At 36.9% G+C, this 20,681-nt stretch overlaps 3 protein-coding genes across 3 annotated transcripts; all 3 read right to left on the bottom strand.

Moving 5' to 3' along the window:
• Positions 1–536: 536 nt before the first annotated feature.
• Positions 537–7,203, bottom strand: LOC116304126 (uncharacterized). Its single transcript, XM_089027466.1, has 3 exons — positions 7,088–7,203; positions 3,908–4,329; positions 537–1,591 (listed from the first exon to the last, which is right to left on the bottom strand). Exons 2-3 carry the CDS (start codon positions 4,294–4,296, stop codon positions 577–579), a joined length of 1,404 nt encoding a protein of 467 aa, XP_088883592.1. The 5' UTR covers positions 4,297–4,329; positions 7,088–7,203; the 3' UTR covers positions 537–576.
• A 669-nt stretch (positions 7,204–7,872) lies between these two features.
• On the bottom strand, positions 7,873–15,336 carry LOC116304120 (uncharacterized). Its single transcript, XM_089026056.1, has 9 exons — positions 14,400–15,336; positions 12,723–12,923; positions 11,911–12,407; positions 11,271–11,502; positions 10,746–11,035; positions 10,067–10,192; positions 9,375–9,470; positions 8,817–8,911; positions 7,873–8,402 (listed from the first exon to the last, which is right to left on the bottom strand). The coding sequence occupies exons 1-9, from the start codon at positions 15,334–15,336 to the stop codon at positions 8,258–8,260; spliced, it is 2,619 nt and encodes an 872-aa protein (XP_088882182.1). The 3' UTR covers positions 7,873–8,257.
• A 2,156-nt stretch (positions 15,337–17,492) lies between these two features.
• On the bottom strand, positions 17,493–19,231 carry LOC148913339 (uncharacterized). Its single transcript, XM_089026055.1, has 2 exons — positions 19,221–19,231; positions 17,493–18,555 (listed from the first exon to the last, which is right to left on the bottom strand). Exons 1-2 carry the CDS (start codon positions 19,229–19,231, stop codon positions 17,493–17,495), a joined length of 1,074 nt encoding a protein of 357 aa, XP_088882181.1.
• Between the last annotated feature and the right edge of the window lie 1,450 nt (positions 19,232–20,681).

The raw sequence follows: 20,681 nt of genomic DNA, 5'->3' as shown, positions 1-20,681 counted from the left end.
TCATATCGCATAATAGTAAATTTGCAAGAATTTTGTAAAGATTGCCCTTAAAATGACGAAGATATAATTTTTCAAACCCCCCCTCCCCTTTTTTACTGGTAAACATTTTTCCGATACCCCCCCCCCCCCCCCCTCTTCCATACATTATGAACGCAGCTAAAACAGGCTAGGAAACACTAGTACTAGCAGGAATGGACTTCTTGCGACTCCACTCACCCCACCCACAAAACTTGAATTCATGAAATTCTAATCATTATAAATATTGTGGATCTAAAAAATACAATAAATATCTGTGCGTGTTATAAGTGAATGTTTTGCTCTGAACCAATCACAAGGCAGAAACTCAATGCATCCAATCTCGTGCTAGAATACACTTAACAAAACTTTTAAATGGCTTCCGCCCTGAACCAATCAAGTGCTAGACTTACAAATGGCTTTCGCTCTGAACCAATCCAATCATCCAATCAGCCATCCAATCAAGAGCTAGAATACACCCCATGGATTCTACTTCTCAGCCAATGAAAAGACACGTAAAATATCGTCTTTTTTTTTTCCTTTTATTTTAAAAGAAAAAGGTTATTTAATTACCAGCAGTTTTTTCCCTGCACGAAGATAAGAGCTTGGCTGTTCTTTCTGGTTCAACTTGATTCTCTTCTCACTCACATTCTTGCATTTTTTTGGTGTTGGATTTAAATCAGGAATTTTGTAACCAACACTTATGAGATCGTGGAGCCATGCCTCGGTAAGGAGAGCATCCTTCACCCCCCAGAATTTGTTTTCCACCATAGCAATACTCAAGTCCATGATACGGCTGAAAAAATCCTTTTTGTCAGACTTCCAGTTAATGAGGAACTTAACCAGCCGACCAGCGTCGTGATAGAGATCTTTCTCGTCGATGAAGTCATCAAGGTAATTATGCGCACTTCGAACTTGAACAGCATTTGGCGGGAAAAACGACAAATACCCTCCAATCTCCCATAGCAACCGTTGTGCATAGTAACCTCGCCAAATGTCGCAGACACGAAAGGCAGTCGTTATGGGCAACAAGGTCGCCCATAATCCTTCGTAAAGAAAAAATGTATTCTGGGAATTGAAGGGTGCCATTGTTCCAGGGGGGAGTAAGACTGCAGGGGCGTTGGCGTCAAATTTAACATCAAGACGAATGCCTTTATCCTTCCGGGTGAGTCTATAAATAGCATCGACATCTGGGTCCCCATCTACTACCCCTTGCTGTATTGCGGTTTGTACGCCCCGGCACTTATCAAATATATGATGGGTGGGGTCTGCGATGTTCTCAAGTGGGTACCCACGGGGCCAAATAGTACTCTGCCCAAAATGAGAATACGGATTGACTGAGTTTGCATCTGTGTTGTACACCAGGAAATCCCCAGAATCCTTTTCAAAGAAAGTGATTTTCCCAGATGTTGGGTGGTTGTCGTCGTCAGTGTCATAAATTTGTTTCGCCCCATGTTGTATCGCATAGAGGTAGCCAATGTTTTTACGGGCGTAACTCTTGTAAGGAATCAGATTGACTATTTGATAGCCAAGCTTTTTCTGATCTTCCACACTTAGAAACACACAATTGGGATGGCTAGAAAATTTTAAAAATTAAAAAAAATTAATCTAAAATTTTTAAAAACAACTTAAAAACTAAAATAATTTAAGAATTTGAATTTTAAATTTTTTAAAATTCAAATTCATATTTGTTCCAAAAACATATTTCTCTAGAAAATCAAGAAAATTTAGCACAAGTTGTGACGTCATTTTGTTTACAAGTCTCCAGATTTGGTTGCAAATACACGAAATATGTTTGAATGTAGAATCTTAATTTCAGGTAGTACACTTTTCAGTTTCCCAGCATTTGAAGAATACTATGTAAGCTTTCAAATGAAGCTGAATAGAATATGCCTTTTGTTATTATTTTATACGAATTACAATTTATATTTAGTACATTACTACTGAATCTGGAGTACGTGTCAACAAAATGACATCATAAATTGGGCTTAATTTTCTCACATATCTCAAGAAATAAGCTGTTGAAACAAATTTCATTACTATATATTTATTACTACTAACAAACTATACATTTTAAATGATGACATTTTTTCGTGTCATATACACTTTAATAATTTTAATATAGAATCAAAAATGGAAATCAAGATTAAAATTTAAAAGGTTAACTTATAAATTTATTAAAAACCCAAAAATTTAAAAATAATTTAAAATAATTTATATGGTGTGAGAATATATATAATATATATATATATTTACTGCAGTTGTAATGTATCAAATTGAACTGATCCTCGCAGTATATGAAGCAACTTATGCAACAGGATTTGAACCTGTGCCCTGGTGATTAAAATATTTTAAAGAGAGGGCTTCTGATTTTTCATACTCAGAAACAGACAATGTGAATGACTAGAAAATAATAATGTGTAGTTCCAGAAATCATCCATACCCACCCCACAGAGGAGTCAGAGAAAGAACAAAAATTACAGAGTTTGTATGGAAGAAAATTTCTGGGGGGTAGGGGGGTGTTTTAAAAAAATTCCTCCATTAGGAGGGTATGGATAATATTTGGAACTACACAATAAAAAAAAGGAAACAATATGAAAACTGAAAACACCTTTTTTTCTGAATGTTACAATTTTGAGTTTGTAGTTATTGGATAGAAGTTGATAGTACAACCTTTATCCACTCCCTGGCACCCTTGATTCAAGGGTTTTTCTCCAAGTTCTCCAGTTTTCCTCTCTTCACAAAACCCGGCAAGCTAGATTCCAATTCAGTCTTTGAGTTAACCAGGTTATAGGGTTTAATCTGTGCTTTGACTTAGATCAGGGTTGAATCTGTGAGTTAGCCATGCCCTGACTTAGATCAGCCTAGAGGTTGTTTCAGGGTTTGATCTGTGAGTTAGCCATGCCCTGACTTAGATCAGCCCAGAGGTTGTTTCAGGGTTTGATCTGTGAGTTAGCTGTGCCCTGACTTAGATCAGCCCAGAGGTTGCTTCAAGTTTTTAGCCATACTCCTCACACATCAAATCAAAATATGCCGACCAATTTTAATAACTATTGTTGTACACTGACTAGCCTCGTGTTCATGTGGAAACGTAAGAAACATTTTCACATGTAGGAGAGGCTAGTCAGTCGCTAATCATTGCAAAGTGACAGATATTCAAATTGGAGCCACATTTCGATTCGATAGTGCGTAATTTGACAATTATTATTGCCAGGAAATGTATATTTCATTGCATAAAACAATATAATTGTAATTCATCATATTTGTTACATCATTCTGTACTTACGTCAACAATTCATAATTATTAATTAAACATTAAAGTGCTTCTACGACGAAAATCGCTCAAACTTGGATTCAGCTGAAACTACCTAAAAATACTCTTCAAAGGTCCAATAATCACTGTATGAAGTGTTTTCTCGACATTCAGGACGAAAGTATGATATTTTTACGATTATTTTTTGGAGTCTGTGAAGTCATACACTCAACATCAAACATTGCTACATATATTTCTTTGTATATAAATCCTTAATTTATTTTATTCCTATGAAGCCCAAAGGGTGGCTAATGTGCTTATTTCACATTACTTGTGACTATAATTTATATTTTGGGGTGTTTGGGTATTTCTTTCTCCCTTTACTACTGATATTTTGATCATAAACTACAAAGAAATGTATGGAGCGATGTTCGATGTTGAGTGTATGACGTCACAGACTCCAAAAAATAATCGTAAAAATATCATACTTTCGTCCTGAATATCGAGAAAACACTTCATACAGTGATTATTGGACCTTTAAAGAGTATTCTTAGGAAGTTTCAGCTGAATCCAAGTTTGAGCGATTTTCGTCGTAGTAGCACTTTAACTAAATGAATGAATAAATAAATGAAACATTACCTCCAATCTGGTGGCGTCTTGGTATCCCCCACAACTACTACCTTCCATCCATCCATTTTTGCCAGCATTTCAACATCACTAGTAGGTTTATTAATAGACGTAATGACGACCCATTTCTCATGAAGCTCTGATGGCCTTGGTTTCTTATCTACTTTCGTCCAATTGATATCCTTCACCAAATGCTTGCCCTTTCTTACTTCAGTCCAGTCAACCAGAAGTAGATCTTTGGGAATGCTATGCCAGTCAAACTTTGCATCAATAGTGATGACTGAGTTTTCAAATCCATTTGCTTTGTTCGTCATGTTATACCATGAGAATACTAGAATAATCTGGATAAATACCATTGACATCATGCATAGTGTTGCTTTGTTGAATGTAAGAGTCTGCATTATTTGGACTGGAAAATGAATGGTTTTTCCAACCTGAAAATTTAAAAATAATTGCCCTATTTCACTATGACGTCACTGCTTGTTTATGTGGGGGATAGAATCGCCAAATCCATTAGAAAATTCAACAAATTTTGCTCCTAGCGAAACAGTTTAATCTAAAATGGCCTGATTTTTAGATATAATACGTGTTAATATGTACTAAAAAATAATGTATGTATGTAAGAATCCGCATTATTTGGACTGGAAAATGAATGGTTTTTCCAACCTGAAAATTTAAAAATAATTGCCCTATTTCACTACATGTATGACGTCACTGCTTGTTTATATGGGGGATAGAATCGCCAAATCCATTAGAAAATTCAACAAACTTTGCTCCTAGCGAAACACTTTAATCTAAAATGGCCTGGTTTTCAGATATAATATGCGTTAATATGTACTAAAAAATATTCTGAGCATTTGTTGGCTATTCTGCTTCTCTTCGTGGATTGATACGGGTTTTAGAACAATTTTCGGTGAATTTGCGTTGATTTGACCCCCTCAAACGACCATGATCCTTTGCGTTTAAACAATAGATTGTTTTGATGTGACGTCATAGTGAAATAGGGTAATTTGATTATTTTAGGCATAGTCAAAAAGAGGGGAATGGTTAGGAAACTCTATCGTTATAGGTTATTGTTCACTTTTTTCAAGCGTGATCGTGCACAATCCTTTGTTTTACCATTGTTGGCAATGGCTGAGTGACAGACCAAAATCTTTCTTTTGGCAGCTAGTTCAAAATGCTTAAAGATTTTAAAGAGATATTTGAATATTCCTTACAACAATCCCATAGACAAAGTTTATGTTTACTTTTTTTGCAATTTTGGATGAGCATAAATCCAACATTGTGCACGGTCAAGGCCGGTTCAACCTCACAAGTGAACAAAGACCTGATAACAATAGGTTTCCTAACCATTCCCCTCTATTATCTATGTTTTAAGGTTATGATATATATTTTCTGTGGGTGCTCCAGTTTTCCTTACTCTAACTATTCCAGTTTAGGCAATTTTAAAAACAGGTTTGTATTTTCCAGATGATTTCATTTATGGCTTCGTTCAGTCAATTAAAAAATTGCTAACTCAATCATACTCTTGCTAAGGGTTAACCTGCATAACAGTATTATTCCAGTTTAGGCAATTTTAAAAACAGGTTTGTATTTTCCAGATGATTTCGTTTATGGCTTTGTTCAGTCAATTAAAAAATTCCTAACTCAATCATACTGTTGCTAAGGGATAGCCTCCATTAGCATTAACAGCCTACCTCCATCCCTTCGATCTTGCGAAACAATTTCTAGTTTTAAGTGTGGTCTCAAGACCTTTTTATTCACATGAGTTTTCAATATGTAAAAATCTTACCTATTTTTAACCAATCTAAATCAATGTATTGTTATTTGAATTTTAAAAATGTGTAATGTATATGTTGAAATGCAACGAACTTTATTTGAAATATGTTGATAATGATATGTATTATGGGCATGTTTCATTACTCACTCTTATTCATGAAATAGTAATTCTTTCCTTGAATTCATTTTCAATTTTAAATCTATTGAGTCACATTTTTATATTGTAAAGCGTCTTTGAACTTAAGGATATCGATGCTATATAAATTATTCCTTATTATTATTATTATTATTAAATTTTGTGTAGAGTATTCCTGTTTTTAGTGAATTGAAGGTTTTTTTGAATTTCAAAGTATAGGTTGCTATCAATAGACGTCACTTCCGGTAATAGCTCTTTTTTGATGGCTTGTAGAATCCTGGAGGTTGTTTTGATCTCTTGTTGTCTGGTTTGATGTTGTGAAAATAGTCAAATACAATAGTTTGGGGACTTATTTTGATATGTTTTGACTTAACATCTGCTAGTTGCCCACTAGTCAACCACTTGTTCCCCCCCCCCCCCCCCCCCCAGTCAACTCCAAAAAGTCATGTGATTGATAGTAAGCAATTGTTGAAGTTGTGCATTCTTTACTTTACCATTGACATCTGTGAACATTTTGACAGTAAAATGAAGTTAACCCTGATTAAGATTTAATTCGATAATAATTTGAATTCAAATAATAATTTGAACATTTAAAAAAAATCAACAAAGTTTGCATTAAAGGGTCCTTATCATGACACAAAAATGTTTTTTAACACAATTGCCTTTTGCTTGAGTCCAATTTATTTTTGAAAAAAATGTAAAAGCAAAAAGTTTAGATAAAAATCATCTCATTGTGGAGAGCAGTAAAAAAATCTATTTTGAAAGACTTTTGGGGTCGTCATGGCCTGCTCTAACTTTGAACCTACTGCTTTAGCGAGCTAGAAAATGCCCAAAGAAAAACATTACTTGGGATTTACTGCAAAATAAGTACTAAAATAAGCCTAGAACTAGAATAATAGTTATAATAGAGTATAATATTCTAGTGAATAGTTTAAAAAATGAACGCTAGTCAAAAAAATACTTCTTTCTCTTTTACTCCGACGAAGGACTAGCGTCCCAAACGTAAGTTTTTTCCTCTTTTCACGGTGTATAACTTACCTTTTCATCATTACTGATTCAATATATTACCCAAAACTACTGATTCTTGATACATTAAGGTATATTTATGATTCTTAATAAAAAAATAAAGGTTAAGATCAAATATCATGAGATTTTAAGAAATTTTATACACGCACAATGTATTCATTCAAGACACTAACTTTTGCCACGCTATCGTAAAATTACATATCAACTCAAATAATGAAATAGATACGATAAATAAAGACATACTGGCTTACCTTTATCTATTCTATTGCTTTTCTGTTACTCCAGCCTCTAAAAGTTGGAGAAAACCTCTTTTAAGTATCTAAATGTAGAACACAAAACATCAATGAAAATATGGAGGCTTCTTAAGTGAAATATTGCCCGCGTTGTAATAATCAGCGGTTGATTTCATTAATTAGCATAAATTTGAATGAAGTCTCACGCACGAACCTGCGAATGTTTTTTGTCTCTGTCCAACTATCTTTGTCCATTTTTGTAAATTCTGTCATTTTTATCTCATTTTTTTAGTGTTTCGCTATTTTACTTTTTCATCCCTTGCTTTTTTTTTAGAGCGGAAACCTGCATGGATTACTCTCTAAGCCTCTCGACTGCGCTATCGCATACTTCGTGTCTGTCTGTCTGTCCGTCCATTTAGTTTTCCCCGACTTCGGTTGGAATCGTAGTGTCTTTTCTTTTGGTTTTTAGCCGTTTTGGTTTTTTATTTCTTCTTTCTTGATTTTATCTAAGGCTCTTATGTAGATAGTGTACCACAGGAAACCCAAATAAAGAAAAATGAACAAAAATAAATCTTTAACGCGAAACTCGCGCATTATTATTTTATTTCGAGCGGATGGAAACGAATAAAACTAATGCAAAACTCAATTGCTTTTCTCTCTCGAATTTCCAGTCAAGTTTTAAATGAATTATGCAACAGGCATCCCACAAAGAACTGAGAAAATGGAACGAATCACGATTAGGCCGGAATAATTAGGTCGGTAGGTCTGTGAAAGAAGGCAGCTAAAATAACCATACTAAGACATTTTTCGTAGCAGTTTTTATTTGTCTAAGGAGACATATTTCAAAGATGGCGTCTATTTCGTCCCATACCACTGCCCCAAAATGCACTGCGATGCCAACTCGATCCAGATTTTCCTCGACCTCGGAATGACAGGAATCAATGGCTCTCAGTGACGTAATGTTTTCCCATTTCAGACCACATGTCATTCCCTAGAGTATCATTCCTTTGTTTAAGGTTTGCGCTCGGTTGCACATGAGAAGACACATGAATATGGATACAGCTCAAACAAAGAATCTTTCTCTCAAGGGAATGACACGTGTTCTGAAATGAGAAAACATTACCCCAAGCCGAAGAGGTCTATTAACAAAATAGTTGTGTTTCGATTGGAGAGGATTTACAATCCTCGTTACCAAATTCTACCATCTGCATAGGCAGGGTTTTGAGCAGCATACTCATGCCTTGCGCTGGATTCTGCAAACTTTGCTTGTATAATGGCCGCCTTTTTTGCTTCTTCTGTCTTGCGCAGCTCGTCTCGAAGAGCCATTTCGTGTCTAAGAAGAAAAGAAATTAGAGTTGGATACAAAATAGCACGTTGGGTTACCTGTGGAGTTGGTATACACCTCTTTGCCTTGGGCATAATGTTTTCCCATTTCAGGCCACTTATACTTATATCGATATTTATGTGTCTTCTCATGCGCAACCGTTAAACAAAGAAATTATGCTCTAGGGAATGACACGTGGTCTGAAATGGGAATAGTAGGGTAGGGTAGGGTAGGGTAGGGTAGGATAGGGTAGGGTAGGGTAGGGTAGGGTAGGGTAAGGTAGGGTAGGGTAGGGTAGGGTAGGGTAGGGTAGGGTAGGGTAGGGTAGGGTAGGGTAGGGTAAGGTAGGGTAGAATAGGATACGAAGGGAGGCAGGGAGTGAGGGAGGGAGCGAGCGGTCCACTAAATCGCTATTCTTAGTACCTTGCAGCGTCTTCTGTTGTCTCCTGACCAGTTTCGGAACTCTCAATATTTACATGAATCGGTGATAGAACAAAAGGCCGACCAAAACACTGAGCCTGAGAAAAAGAAATGACAAAATTAACAATGATGGGAAAAATAAAACACCCTATCTTTGTATTCTTTCTTTCGTGTTTCTTAGTTACTTGTGGTAGATTAGACGTTTTTACCTGAACATTCCTGTAATTTGGCAAAGACGTTGCGGCCATAGGCCTTTTCTGAGTTCGCTTAACAGGATGCATTGTGGTCTTGCTTGGGTACAAACAACACCATATGAGGCATGGTGAACAAAAGATGTTTGTACCTAAGCTAGACCACAATGTAACATGTTTACTATCTCAGAAAAAAAGTATATGTCGGTAGTATAGACAAAGGAAGCCAATGAGGAATCTTATGTTAAATATTGACAACATGGCGGCTATTATATAATTTTGAAATGGAAAAACCAGCATGCCACGCGCGCCCTACATTAGAAATCGCAGGAAAAGTCATGTGATCTGTATCACGTGATATCCAACTCGCCTGTCCTGAGTTATAATATTCCATGGCTTTCTGGACTGAATCATCATCTTTGAACAAGGCCCACGCTAATCCATTTGGCTTACGAAGGATTGGGTCCTAAGTAAGAAAACATACAGGCGTTACTCAACACGTAGGATATACCTTTTTCTAGTATATCATTTTCACCGCCAAAGCAGCCATTCACCTCATACACGCGGTTAAGTTTCGGGAACACGAGTTTTGCCGAGGCTGTGATTAAGCTACCGGACTGAACTGTTATAATGGAGAAACGTCGCCGAAGGGGAGGTGGGTAGGGTCAAAAATCCGTCTAGCACCGATTGGTAAAGCCTGAGCAAATGAGGTCGAAACCTTGGATTTTCTCGCTTAAATAGGCAACTGCCGACCCGGGGGCATTCATAATGCTTCTCACCTAGGAATCACACCCTGAAAGTCACGATAACATTCCGCGAGTACTCGTTCCATGGCTGCTTTAGCGGTGAAAATAGGTCAATATTCCAAGGTCCGTGGAATTTCAAAGTGTTTGTATTGTTGAAGTTTGTTGTGCATCCTTTACTTCACCGTTGGAATTTTTGTATATTTACTGATTCGAGGTTAACTCTGAGTAAATGAGTCTGTAATCAAAAAAGACAGCGGTAACTTGGAACTCGAAAATAACCTTTTTGTGGCAAGGCAGTGGAATATCTAACACAAACCTTGGAAAGGAAGACTTCTTTGACGTTACAGTCTGCCTCGTCTTCTAGAAGGCTCTCGAGCTTTTCTCTAGTTGCGGTCAGCGGTAGATTAGTAATGTAAACTGCTCGGTTACGATGCAACGATACCTGAAAAAAAATGACCACATGTCTCTACGACCTCTCTCTTATTGACCACGTCTTACGACGAATCAAATTTTCCCGAACCTGTCTCTAGGACCTCTTTCTCTTATTGAACACGTCTTACAACCAGTCTGACTTTTCCGAACCTGTCTCTACGACCGCCTTCCCTTATTGACCACATCATAACCAATTTGATTTAGTGCCGGCAAACAACTCAAAACCCTCTTTTTCCGAACCTTTTTAAGCAGTTTGCCCTGCTCAAAGATCTAGAGGTCCCTTCTCTCAGGTCTCTCTTTTCACTGAGCGGACTATTTGCTTTACCTTCGCACGGATTCGGCAGAGCATGCGGCGATCACTCTTGTGATATGCAAAAAGAGTAAGTGGGTTCATTTCTGACCAGTAAAAAATTATTAAATCATGCGCACGCATGTCGTCGACTCAATTTAATACCAGAGGATGGTTTGTGGTTGTACGCGTGCGCATTCAGTATCATCCAGATTTGTTCAAATGGACCTTTGTTAGCAGTACATATAAGTCGTCCAAACAAATATTTTCTAACCTGGAGCCAAGCTGGTGCATCCTTATCCGCGCTTATTACTAGGTCCCAGTCCTCCTTACTCAATTTCGGCTCACCATGGCCGACAAAAACTGAAGACAAGTCAAGAGCATCTTGTAAACTTAGTGTTCGTTTGTGCTTCTTCGTGTAGTCGGTTTGTATAGCGATGCTGTCTAATAATGGACCGTAGTCACCAGGCTCTCCTCCCAGCCCCGTTAAGTTGATAGAGATCTGGGGCGAGAATTGAAGGTAGGTTGTAGATGTGCTTGTGGAGTTGTTATCGAGTGGAATATCTGTCACAACGAAATAAGGTAGCATTTAAGTATTTCATCAATATCAACCAATCAGAAAGCTTGAATTTTGCTTTTGAAAAAGTTTTCCGGCGGCCATCCACAGGGAGCCCGACACAGTTGTCAATGAAGTTTTTCGCAATTCGCATAAACGTGTGGCCCTGCCAAAGAGGGCTTTTGAAGTAATTTATACCTCTATTAAGCGACCAACCTGTATTTCTATTTCCGCAAAACTTACCACATGCCAGAGCAAGGGATTTAAAAATCTCATCCACGTCCTCCTCCCTCACGGGTTGCTTTTGGTCCTTCAAATTCAAACTGTGTAGGGTTTCATTGGGAGTAACTTGTGTTACCAATGCCAGGATGCCAGAAGATCCTATATTGTTGTTGCTAAGCAACAGCGTTGCTAGGTGCGCCAGTCGACCTTTTTCAATGGCAGACGCTAACTTCTCTGCTCCGTTGGCACGAATCTAGGAAGTTTGTTTTGAACATTACTGGTTTATGCAATAGCTTTAAGAGTTGTTTTACAGCAACCATATGCATGTTATAGGGCAAAAAGATGAAATAGGCCCTTTGCAGTAAACGGTCACGTGTCTGTACTGGTGAGCAAAATTTTTATTTAAACTTTTAATTGGCAACTCTTTTTAGCTACTTGTGAAGAACTGAATGAAACGATGGGTATCCAGTGTGTCACGAAATGCAGTTGTATTACGATTACTTGAAACAGGTTGTAGAAAGTTTGTTTGCTCACCAGTATATTTCATCCATGGGAATCAAGATGTTCATTCATTTGCTCTCAGTGAATTAATCAGCACGTGATTACTGAGCTGCAAAGGGCCCATTGAACGGGGTAAGAGGATCAATCATAACTTGATTACCTTATTATTGGATAGGTCCAGATGGCATAGCGCACAAGGCTCCTCCATTTCATCAACCAACCAATCAACACTCGCGTCTGTCAATCTATTGCTTGACAAGTTAACATTAACTAGATCCAGTCCTTTCGCAATCCCCACAAACAAAGGCTTGGTGTCTTTATCATTCAAGCTACAACCGCTCAACGACAGCGAGGTAAGCGCACAAGGTATCATGGGTACAAAGTCCTCGGACAATCCCAGCATGCTTTGCAAGGTGTCTGTCCCTGAGAGTTTGATTGAGTCAAGATTAAGTGACGTAATCATGACGTCATCCTCTTGTGATTTTTTGGCAATATGTTGACGTAGTTCCATTATTTTTCCCGGTGATATTTTTGCTTTTCTCAAGTTCAAGTTTTTTAGTTTAAAGAGCTTAGCTGTGATCAAGATATCAGGAAGTGTTTCTGCGTTGTTGAGGGCGAAATCAAGAGATTCTAGAACGTTTGATCGTTGCCCGTCACCTGAAAAGCAATGGAATGATAGCTAGTGAAAAATATTATGACGCAACATCATGGTGGTGATCATCATCATCATCACCATCATCAACGCAATCATCATCACCATCACCATCATGCATCACCACACCATTATCATCATCATCATCACTATCTATCTATCATCATCACTATTATCATCATCATGCACCACCATTATCGCTACCTTATTCACTATCACTATCATCATCATCATTATCACCATCATCATCATGCATCATCATCATCTTCATACATCACCATTATCTTTTTTGCACCATCATCATCACCATCAACAATTACCTGCTGTTATCATGGTGCATAGTGAGTGTAAACTCTCTCCTGTAATATCGTTATTCCCAGACAGATTTACCACAGCAAGCTTGGATAGCAGCCCTGCGCTCTCTTTAGCAAGAGAAGCTATGAGGTCATCGCTCAGAGAACAGCCTGCGAGACTAAGATTAGTTATAGCAGACGATAATGGCTTTGATGATTCTTTAATTGCTGAAATATAAAGGGGAAATATAAATGGAAATAATAATAATGATGATGATGACTTATGGTTGAGAGGCAGAGGCAGAGGCAGACACAGAGAGAGAGAGAGAGAGAGAGAGAGAGAGATGTCTTTTATTTAATCTCGGGAAATTTCATCAATGTACAAATTGGTTTTCATGAAAACCGAGTTCATAGGTAATATATATAAAAAACCTAACAGTAGAGAGAAGTAAGTAAGAATTTGTCTAATTGGCAGTCGGATAGTACCTAGTCACTTTATATTTATCATTTATACGCATTTTAATAGCTATATATATAGTTCATATTATTTAATTCATTTTTAAATATATCACATATTATATGTAAATCTCTTTCTTATGAAGTACCACTTTCATGTAAAGAAGTGTATGACACTTATGAAACTATCGTCCTCAAATAAAGGTGCATTCATTCATTCTCTCTCTCTCTCTCTCTCTCTCTACTGACCTTATGTCATAGCCCTGAAAGGTTATGATTCGGGCAGCTCTGTTCTGCAACTTTTGAAGTCGGTCTGCTTGGCCTTTGTTTAAATTACTCCAAACAAGATCACAGTAATCAAATAACGGTTGAATAAGAGCCTTATACATAAGTATTAAGGTATCAAGAGGGACAAAATCTCTGGCTTGTTTTAAACCATTAATGGAAGAGCCAGTTTTCTTACATAAGTTTTCAATATGAACATCCCAAGTTAGGTTTTGATCTAAATACACACCAAGGTGTTTTGAAGAGGTTACCCTCTTTACCTCTTGATCCTTAATCATGATATGCGAAGAAATTCCCAAATTTGAAAGCTGAAAATTTGATCCAATTAACATATATTCAGATTTTACTACATTCAAACTCAGCTTATTAGCCAATAGCCAGTCACTGACACACAGTAAATCTAAATTCACTTTATCATAGAGTTCAGTAGTTGACTTTGATGCGTAACTAATTAGGGTGTCATCAGCATAAAGACGAGGCTGACTAATTTCGAGACAATGAGGCAAGTCATTAATATAAATTATAAACAGTAACGGACCTAAAATCGAGCCCTGTGGAACACCGCTCGTTACAGTTACTGGATTTGAGGTATAGGTGTCAATGGTACAGCATTGACTTCTATCAGTTAAGTAAGAACGAAAGAAATCTAATGCTACTCCACCAACCCCATAGTGCTTAAGTTTAGAAATTAGGATGTCATGTGAAACAGTATCAAAGGCTTTCGCTAAATCTAAGGAAACTACAAGGTTAGTTAAGCCACTATCCATGTTAGTATACCAATCATTTGTAGCTTCTAATAACAAGCAGTAACAGTAGAATGTAAGGGTCGAAAGCGAGATTGATACTTAGTTAAGAGATTGAATTTATTAAAATAGGCATATAATTGGTCATAAGCTGCCCTCTCACAAATTTTAGATAAAATAGGGAGAATAGATATTGGCCTATAATTATTTGGATCATTACGATCCTTGGCCTTATGTAGAGGGATCACTTTAGCTCTTTTCCAAAGTGAAGGGAAAATTCCCTTAGCAAATGACGTATTTATGATATTAGCTATGATAGGAGCAATTATGGGAGCAGCTTCTTTTAAAAGCCGACAAGATATGTTGTCCAGTCCTGTGGCTTTATCTGTTGGCATATTGCTTAAAAACTTCAGAACTAAGTCACTAGAGATCTCCACAAAATTGAAATTAAATTCAACTGGTCTGAGGAAATCCTGGAAATCAATGATGCCTCTCTCCATCTCTGCGACCAGTGTATTGCCAATTCTGGAAAAATGACTATTCATTAAGTCGGCAATTTCTGCTGGGTCATTAAAAGTGCAATTGTTAATTTTTAATTCAGTGATGGAATTACTTGTAGAATTGCTTCTACCAGTAAGGTTATTTATTGTTTTCCACAGTGCTTTAGGATTTCCATAATTGTCTTTAATTCTAGAGTGATAGTAAGAAACTTTAGATTTCTTAATTTCGTTAGTAACCATGTTTCTAAAGCTCTTATACTCACTCCAGGATTGTTGATCACCAGATCTAATTGCTTGTCTCTTTAAATAATTTCTATGAATAATTAGCTGTCTGATATCTCCAGTGAGCCAAGGAGAGTGGTTATTTCTAACCCTACGTGTTCTCAAGGGAGCATGAGCATTAGTAACTCGAAGAAAAACCTCTTCCCATTGCTCTACCATTTCACTAGGATCAGACAAATTGTCAATAAGAGACCAATCTATGGAACTCAGCTGAGTCCTAAACTTATTCGAATCAAAATTCTTAAAGCATCTATATGTAATATACTTATGACACTTAATATTTGAGGGAACCGCAAATTTCCTTATAGCATATATCAGGCTATGATCGCTCATGCCTAAGTGGCAAACACCAGATGCTACCATGCGGTCAGGCATATTTGTAAATATTACGTCAATTAAAGTACTGGAAGTTCGCGTTACCCTAGTGGGCTCTTTTATAATTTGAAAAAAGTGATAAACATCACAGATAAATTTGACGATTGATAAATTAGGATCAGATTTACACAAATAATTGCAATTTAAGTCACCAATCAGCATTAATTCCTTAGTTTCCTGGTCATAAGTTTGGATTATACATTCAAACGACTCGAAAAATTTTCTGTTACAATTTGGTGGTCTATAAAAAGCACATATGCCAAAAGGTTTACTATTTGGTTTTAAAATTTCAATGTTAATAATTTCATGCTGCTCATCACAATTAACTATATCATGCCTGATCCTGAATTTATTTCTAGAATGAATATACAAACCGACACCTCCACCAGATCTATTTTTGTCTTTTCTAACAAAGGTATAATTATCAATAGACAAGAAATGATCAGAAATAGAGTTGTCGAGTCTAGTTTCATTCAAGGCAAGTACATCCAGCACTTGATCTTCAAGAAGTAATTTAATTTCATCTAAATGCAGTGGCAAGCTGACAATATTCAAACTTGCAACCTTAAAACCCCTCACTTTGGGTATTAGATTATGATCAAGATTGCTGGAGGTACTATTATGTAAAATTCAATCGGAATAAAGATAATTCATAATGTTCTTAGCTAAAGCTGCATTGCCATTTTCATTAAGATGAAGGCCGCTTTTGTTGAGTAAAGAGTTATTGATCTTACCAATAGAGAGAGAGAGAGAGAGAGAGAGAGAGATGTCTTTTATTTAATCTCGGGAAATTTCATCAATGTACAAATTGGTTTTCATGAAAACCGAGTTCATAGGTAATATATATAAAAAATTAATAATAACGTTAAGAATATATAGACAGATTTATGAAATACATTCTCATCTACCCCCCAAAAATATTATAGTAATTAAAGTGTTAAGGACCAACAGACGAAAGATTCCTCTTAAAAGATTTTAAATTATTGGACAGTCTGACACTTTGGGGTAACGAGTTCCACACTTTTGCAACCGTCATAAGAGAGAGCTCTTTTTAAAAAACTCAGTGCTGGGTTTCGGTAACTTTAAGCACTTCTCTCTACCACGAAAATCGTAGGTATTTTCTTGAAAATAAAAGAGTTCCCTTACAGATTTTGGTGCAAGTGCATTTAAAGTCTTAAACATCATTATTGCTTTATGCTCCTTTCTTCTTCTTTGTAAGCTTTTCCAGCCTAAAGAAGTTAAAATATCACTAGATCTGACATCGTAGCTGCTTTTTGTTATTATTCTTGCAGCTCTATTTTGCATTTTTTGCAATCTTTCAGCAGACGTTACTGGTAAATTATCCCATACCACGTCACAATAGTCAAACCAAGGTAAAACGAGAGCCTCATATATGGTAATAGCTGTCTCCAAGGGGATGTAATCGCGGACTCGTCTTATGCCACTCAATCCAGAGGATATTTTTTTACAAATGTAATCAATATGAGCAACCCAAGACACCCGTTCGTCAATCACAACACCCAGAGTTTTTGCTGTAGAGACTCTAGTAATTGGTTTGCTATTTAAATATATGTGTGGTTCGGAGGTAATTTTTTTCAATTTATCGTCAGAAGCAATAAACATGTGCTCTGTTTTAGCTGAATTTAAGCTAAGTTTGTTAGCTTTCAACCAGTTATGAATATTGGAAATATCAGCGTTCACCTCGTCAAATAGAGTCTTTTGTGATGTGCCACAAGTGGTGAGACTTGTGTCATCAGCATACATTCTAGCATTTGAAAATTTGACACTATTTGGCAGATCGTTTATGTAAATAATAAATAATAATGGCCCAAGGATTGAGCCTTGAGGGATGCCGCAATCGAGTGTTCTAGAGCTAGATAAGGTATGGTTTATGTAGCATCTCTGACTACGATCTGTGAGGTAAGATTTGAACCACTTTATCGACTCTTCTGCAATCCCATAATAGTATAATTTGTGGAGAAGTATGGAGTGATTTACTGTGTCAAAAGCTTTTTTAAAATCTAGGAAAGTGACACAGTTCAATTTACCTTCATCCATATTGGTAAGCCACTCCGTTGTGGCTTCTAGGAGTGCAGTAGTAGTCGAATGAAGCGGTCTAAATCCCGACTGCTTTTGAGAAAGTAAATTATTTGAGTTTAGATACTCATATAACTGGTTAAAAAACTATTCTCCTCGAAAATCTTAGCAATAGTAGGTAAGACCGAAATGGGACGGTAATTATTCAAATCATCTTTGTCATTAGCTTTATGAATTGGCGTAACTTTCGCAAGTTTCAAGCCGTTAGGAAAAATCCCTTTATCAACTGATTGATTGAATAGCTTCACTAGTGATTGACTTATTACTGGTGAAGCAATCTTGATGAAATGAGATGGTATACCGTCAAGACCTGTCGCTTTTTTAACGTCAATAGAATTAATGATTTTCATAAGTTCATCAACTGATGTGTGTCGTAAGGTGAATGTTGAGCCAATTCTAATTAGATAATCATTATAAGCAGTCGGTCCATCGGGAATTAAACAAGCTAATTTAGTCCCAATTTCAGAAAAATGACAATTGAATACCTCAGCTATTTCCTTCGAGTCACACATCGATGTATCACCTGTTTTGATAGATGTTACATAAGAGCCAGATTTAGTCCTTCGTGAGAGGACTTCATTAATAGCTTTCCAGACCTCCTTTGAGTTTTTTGAATTTTGTGCAAAATGATTTTCATAATATGACTTCTTGGCTCTTTTTATCTCGTTGTTGACGCGATTTCTAATAGACTTATAATCACTCCAGTCGTCCCTCGAATTCGTTTGAGTAGCTTTTTGTTTCATTTTATCTCTATCGTACATAGCTTTCCTCAAATCAGTTGTCATCCAGGGAGACTTCTTGTTTCTTATTCGTTTTGTTTTGATCGGAGCGTGCGAGTCAAGAACAGAGAGAAATAACTCTTTCCATCTGTCCCACATGTCATCCGGGCTTTCCTTATTATCCAAACAATCCCAAGGGAGTGTTGCTAAATCCATAAGAAACTTGTCGGAGTCAAAGTTTTTAGCCGATCTAAATGAGATCTTACAGTGATTGTTGTTTGTCGGAATTGCTATTTTCCGTATTGTATAAACCAGACTATGGTCACTGATACCAATGTGAACCACTCCACTTCGGACTACCCTATCTGGGCTATTCGTTAAGATCACATCAATGAGGGTTTTACTTTTTCAGTGACTCTAGTTGGTTCTGTGATTAACTGCGTAAGTTGAAACAATTCAGCAGTCGTATTCAAATAGCGGGTTTGCTGATTAATATTAGTAGATAATAAATCACAGTTTAAATCCCCTAGGATATAAATTTCCTTAAACTCAGAATCTATTTTTGTTAACACATTTTCAAATATATTGAAAAATGAGCGTGTATCATAGTTAGGAGGCCTATAACAGGCTAAAACGGCAAAAGACTTGCTATTTGGCTTCATGATTTCAAAACACAGGGACTCTACTTTATCATCAGTTAAGTCACTACGGTTTTTTCCCATTTACGACGTACGCCCTTTTTCAAGTATAAACAAACTCCCCCTCCATTGCGGTTTCTATCAGACCTATGGATGTCATAGCCTTCGATGCTCACCATTGAACTTGGGATTGATGGATCGAGCCTTGACTCATTTATGCAAAGAAGATCAAAATTTTGCTGAATGACCCATGATCTCAGTTCATCTATATGAGCTACAAGACTAGTTATATTTAAAGAGGCCATTTTAAAACCTCTAACATTAGGAATAGAATGAGGTCTATTATCACCGTCAGACTTATCAATATTAGTATTTGAGACAATACTAGAGGGATGAATAGAGGAATCTGTTTCGTCTAGTGGTTCCTTACCTTTTAATCATGCTTTAGATTTAAGATATTTATTGAAATCTTGCGCAAGGATTCCTATTCCTGCACGATTTAAATGCAGTCCTTTGGTGTTAAGTCCTTTCTCTGTTACATTATGAGAAATATAGTCCCATTCCCGTTCGTTGCAGAAGGCTCTAAGCGATTTGTTCACATCCTTTCTTGCTGTTTCAAGGAGACTCGAGTCTTGGCGAATGATTAATTCAGATATCGCTATTTCACAAGACGGCAGCTGTTTTTCCACAGATTCGCAGATTCCAACTATCCTCTCTGCAATGGCCTTAGATTCATCAGACTTAAGATTATTTGTACCAATATGTACAATAAGATTATTAGGTTTCCTTCTGATTATTGGCTTTATATAGTCCTCCATATCCTCCACTGTGGCCCCTGGGAAGGGTTTTATATTAACTCTGTTTGTCTTGCTTGACATTTTCCAACCTTCGAGCTTCGATATTATAGAATCTCCAATTATAACTGTACTAGTTTTGTTTCTGTCCTGAAGCGAATGGTCCTGGTTATTAGTAGGTAGCTTGTTCTCAGCTTTGTTCTTTGGTGTTGTCTTTTGTTGCTTGGCCTTTTTTTGTTTCCTTTGTACCTTTTTCCAGTTACAATGAGATTCATTCATTGTGTCACTCATACTACTCTCCGGGGTCGTAAGATCAACTACAGTAGCTTGTTTAGTTTCCGTATGATCATTGTTCTTGCATTGATCATTGTTCTTACATTGATCGTTTTCTTTCGTAACTAGCCTCAACGCTGTTAGTAAGCTGGCTTTTTCGTCTTGTAATTTGCATACTTGCTGTTTTTGAATTTTAATTTCCTCCTGAAGATTACAGATAATTTTACGAGAATCATCGTTTTCCTTCTTCATTTGTTGGATATCAAAGTTCTCTCCGTTTTGGAAAGTGTCTTTCAATAAACTTATTTCTTTACGCAAGTCAGTCAGTAAACCGAATAATAATGAGGCAATTTCAGAATCAGTCGGTTGTGAAGGCTCAACTCTTTTTTCTGCAGGACCATCATTCTTGCTTGGAAGAAGTTCATGAAACTTATTCCTAAGGCATTCTTGATTTGGCCCAAAGATTTTCAGTCTAAGTGATGATGTGTAGAATCTTACGGAGCATTCCTTGTCATCGGTACTCACTTTATACGTTATTGCGTTGTGAGCTTTGTCTTCTTTAAAGACGCCATTACTGCCTTCTTGGACATCGAACATAAAATCCACCAAAGATTTAAGTTCTTGTTGCGTACCACGCCAAGTGAAATCGTTATCCTTTTCATCATAACTTAAATACTCAATAAGATTTGCCATTTGGAGACAAAGATTCGATAAAAGCTTTATAAAATGTTGAAGATTACGGAGCGGTTACGAACACAGAGTCTGCGATAGACCTGACCAGACAGACGGACACGCGAGAGAGAGACGGAGAGGAGAGAGAGGCT

This window comes from Actinia tenebrosa, unplaced genomic scaffold (assembly GCF_029948245.1).
Source record: "Actinia tenebrosa isolate PJP-AT-01 unplaced genomic scaffold, QUT_ActTen_1.0 PGA_scaffold0__85_contigs__length_37466705, whole genome shotgun sequence".
Taxonomy (NCBI): domain Eukaryota; kingdom Metazoa; phylum Cnidaria; class Anthozoa; order Actiniaria; family Actiniidae; genus Actinia; species Actinia tenebrosa.
This window is presented reverse-complemented; position numbering and strand designations above follow the sequence as displayed.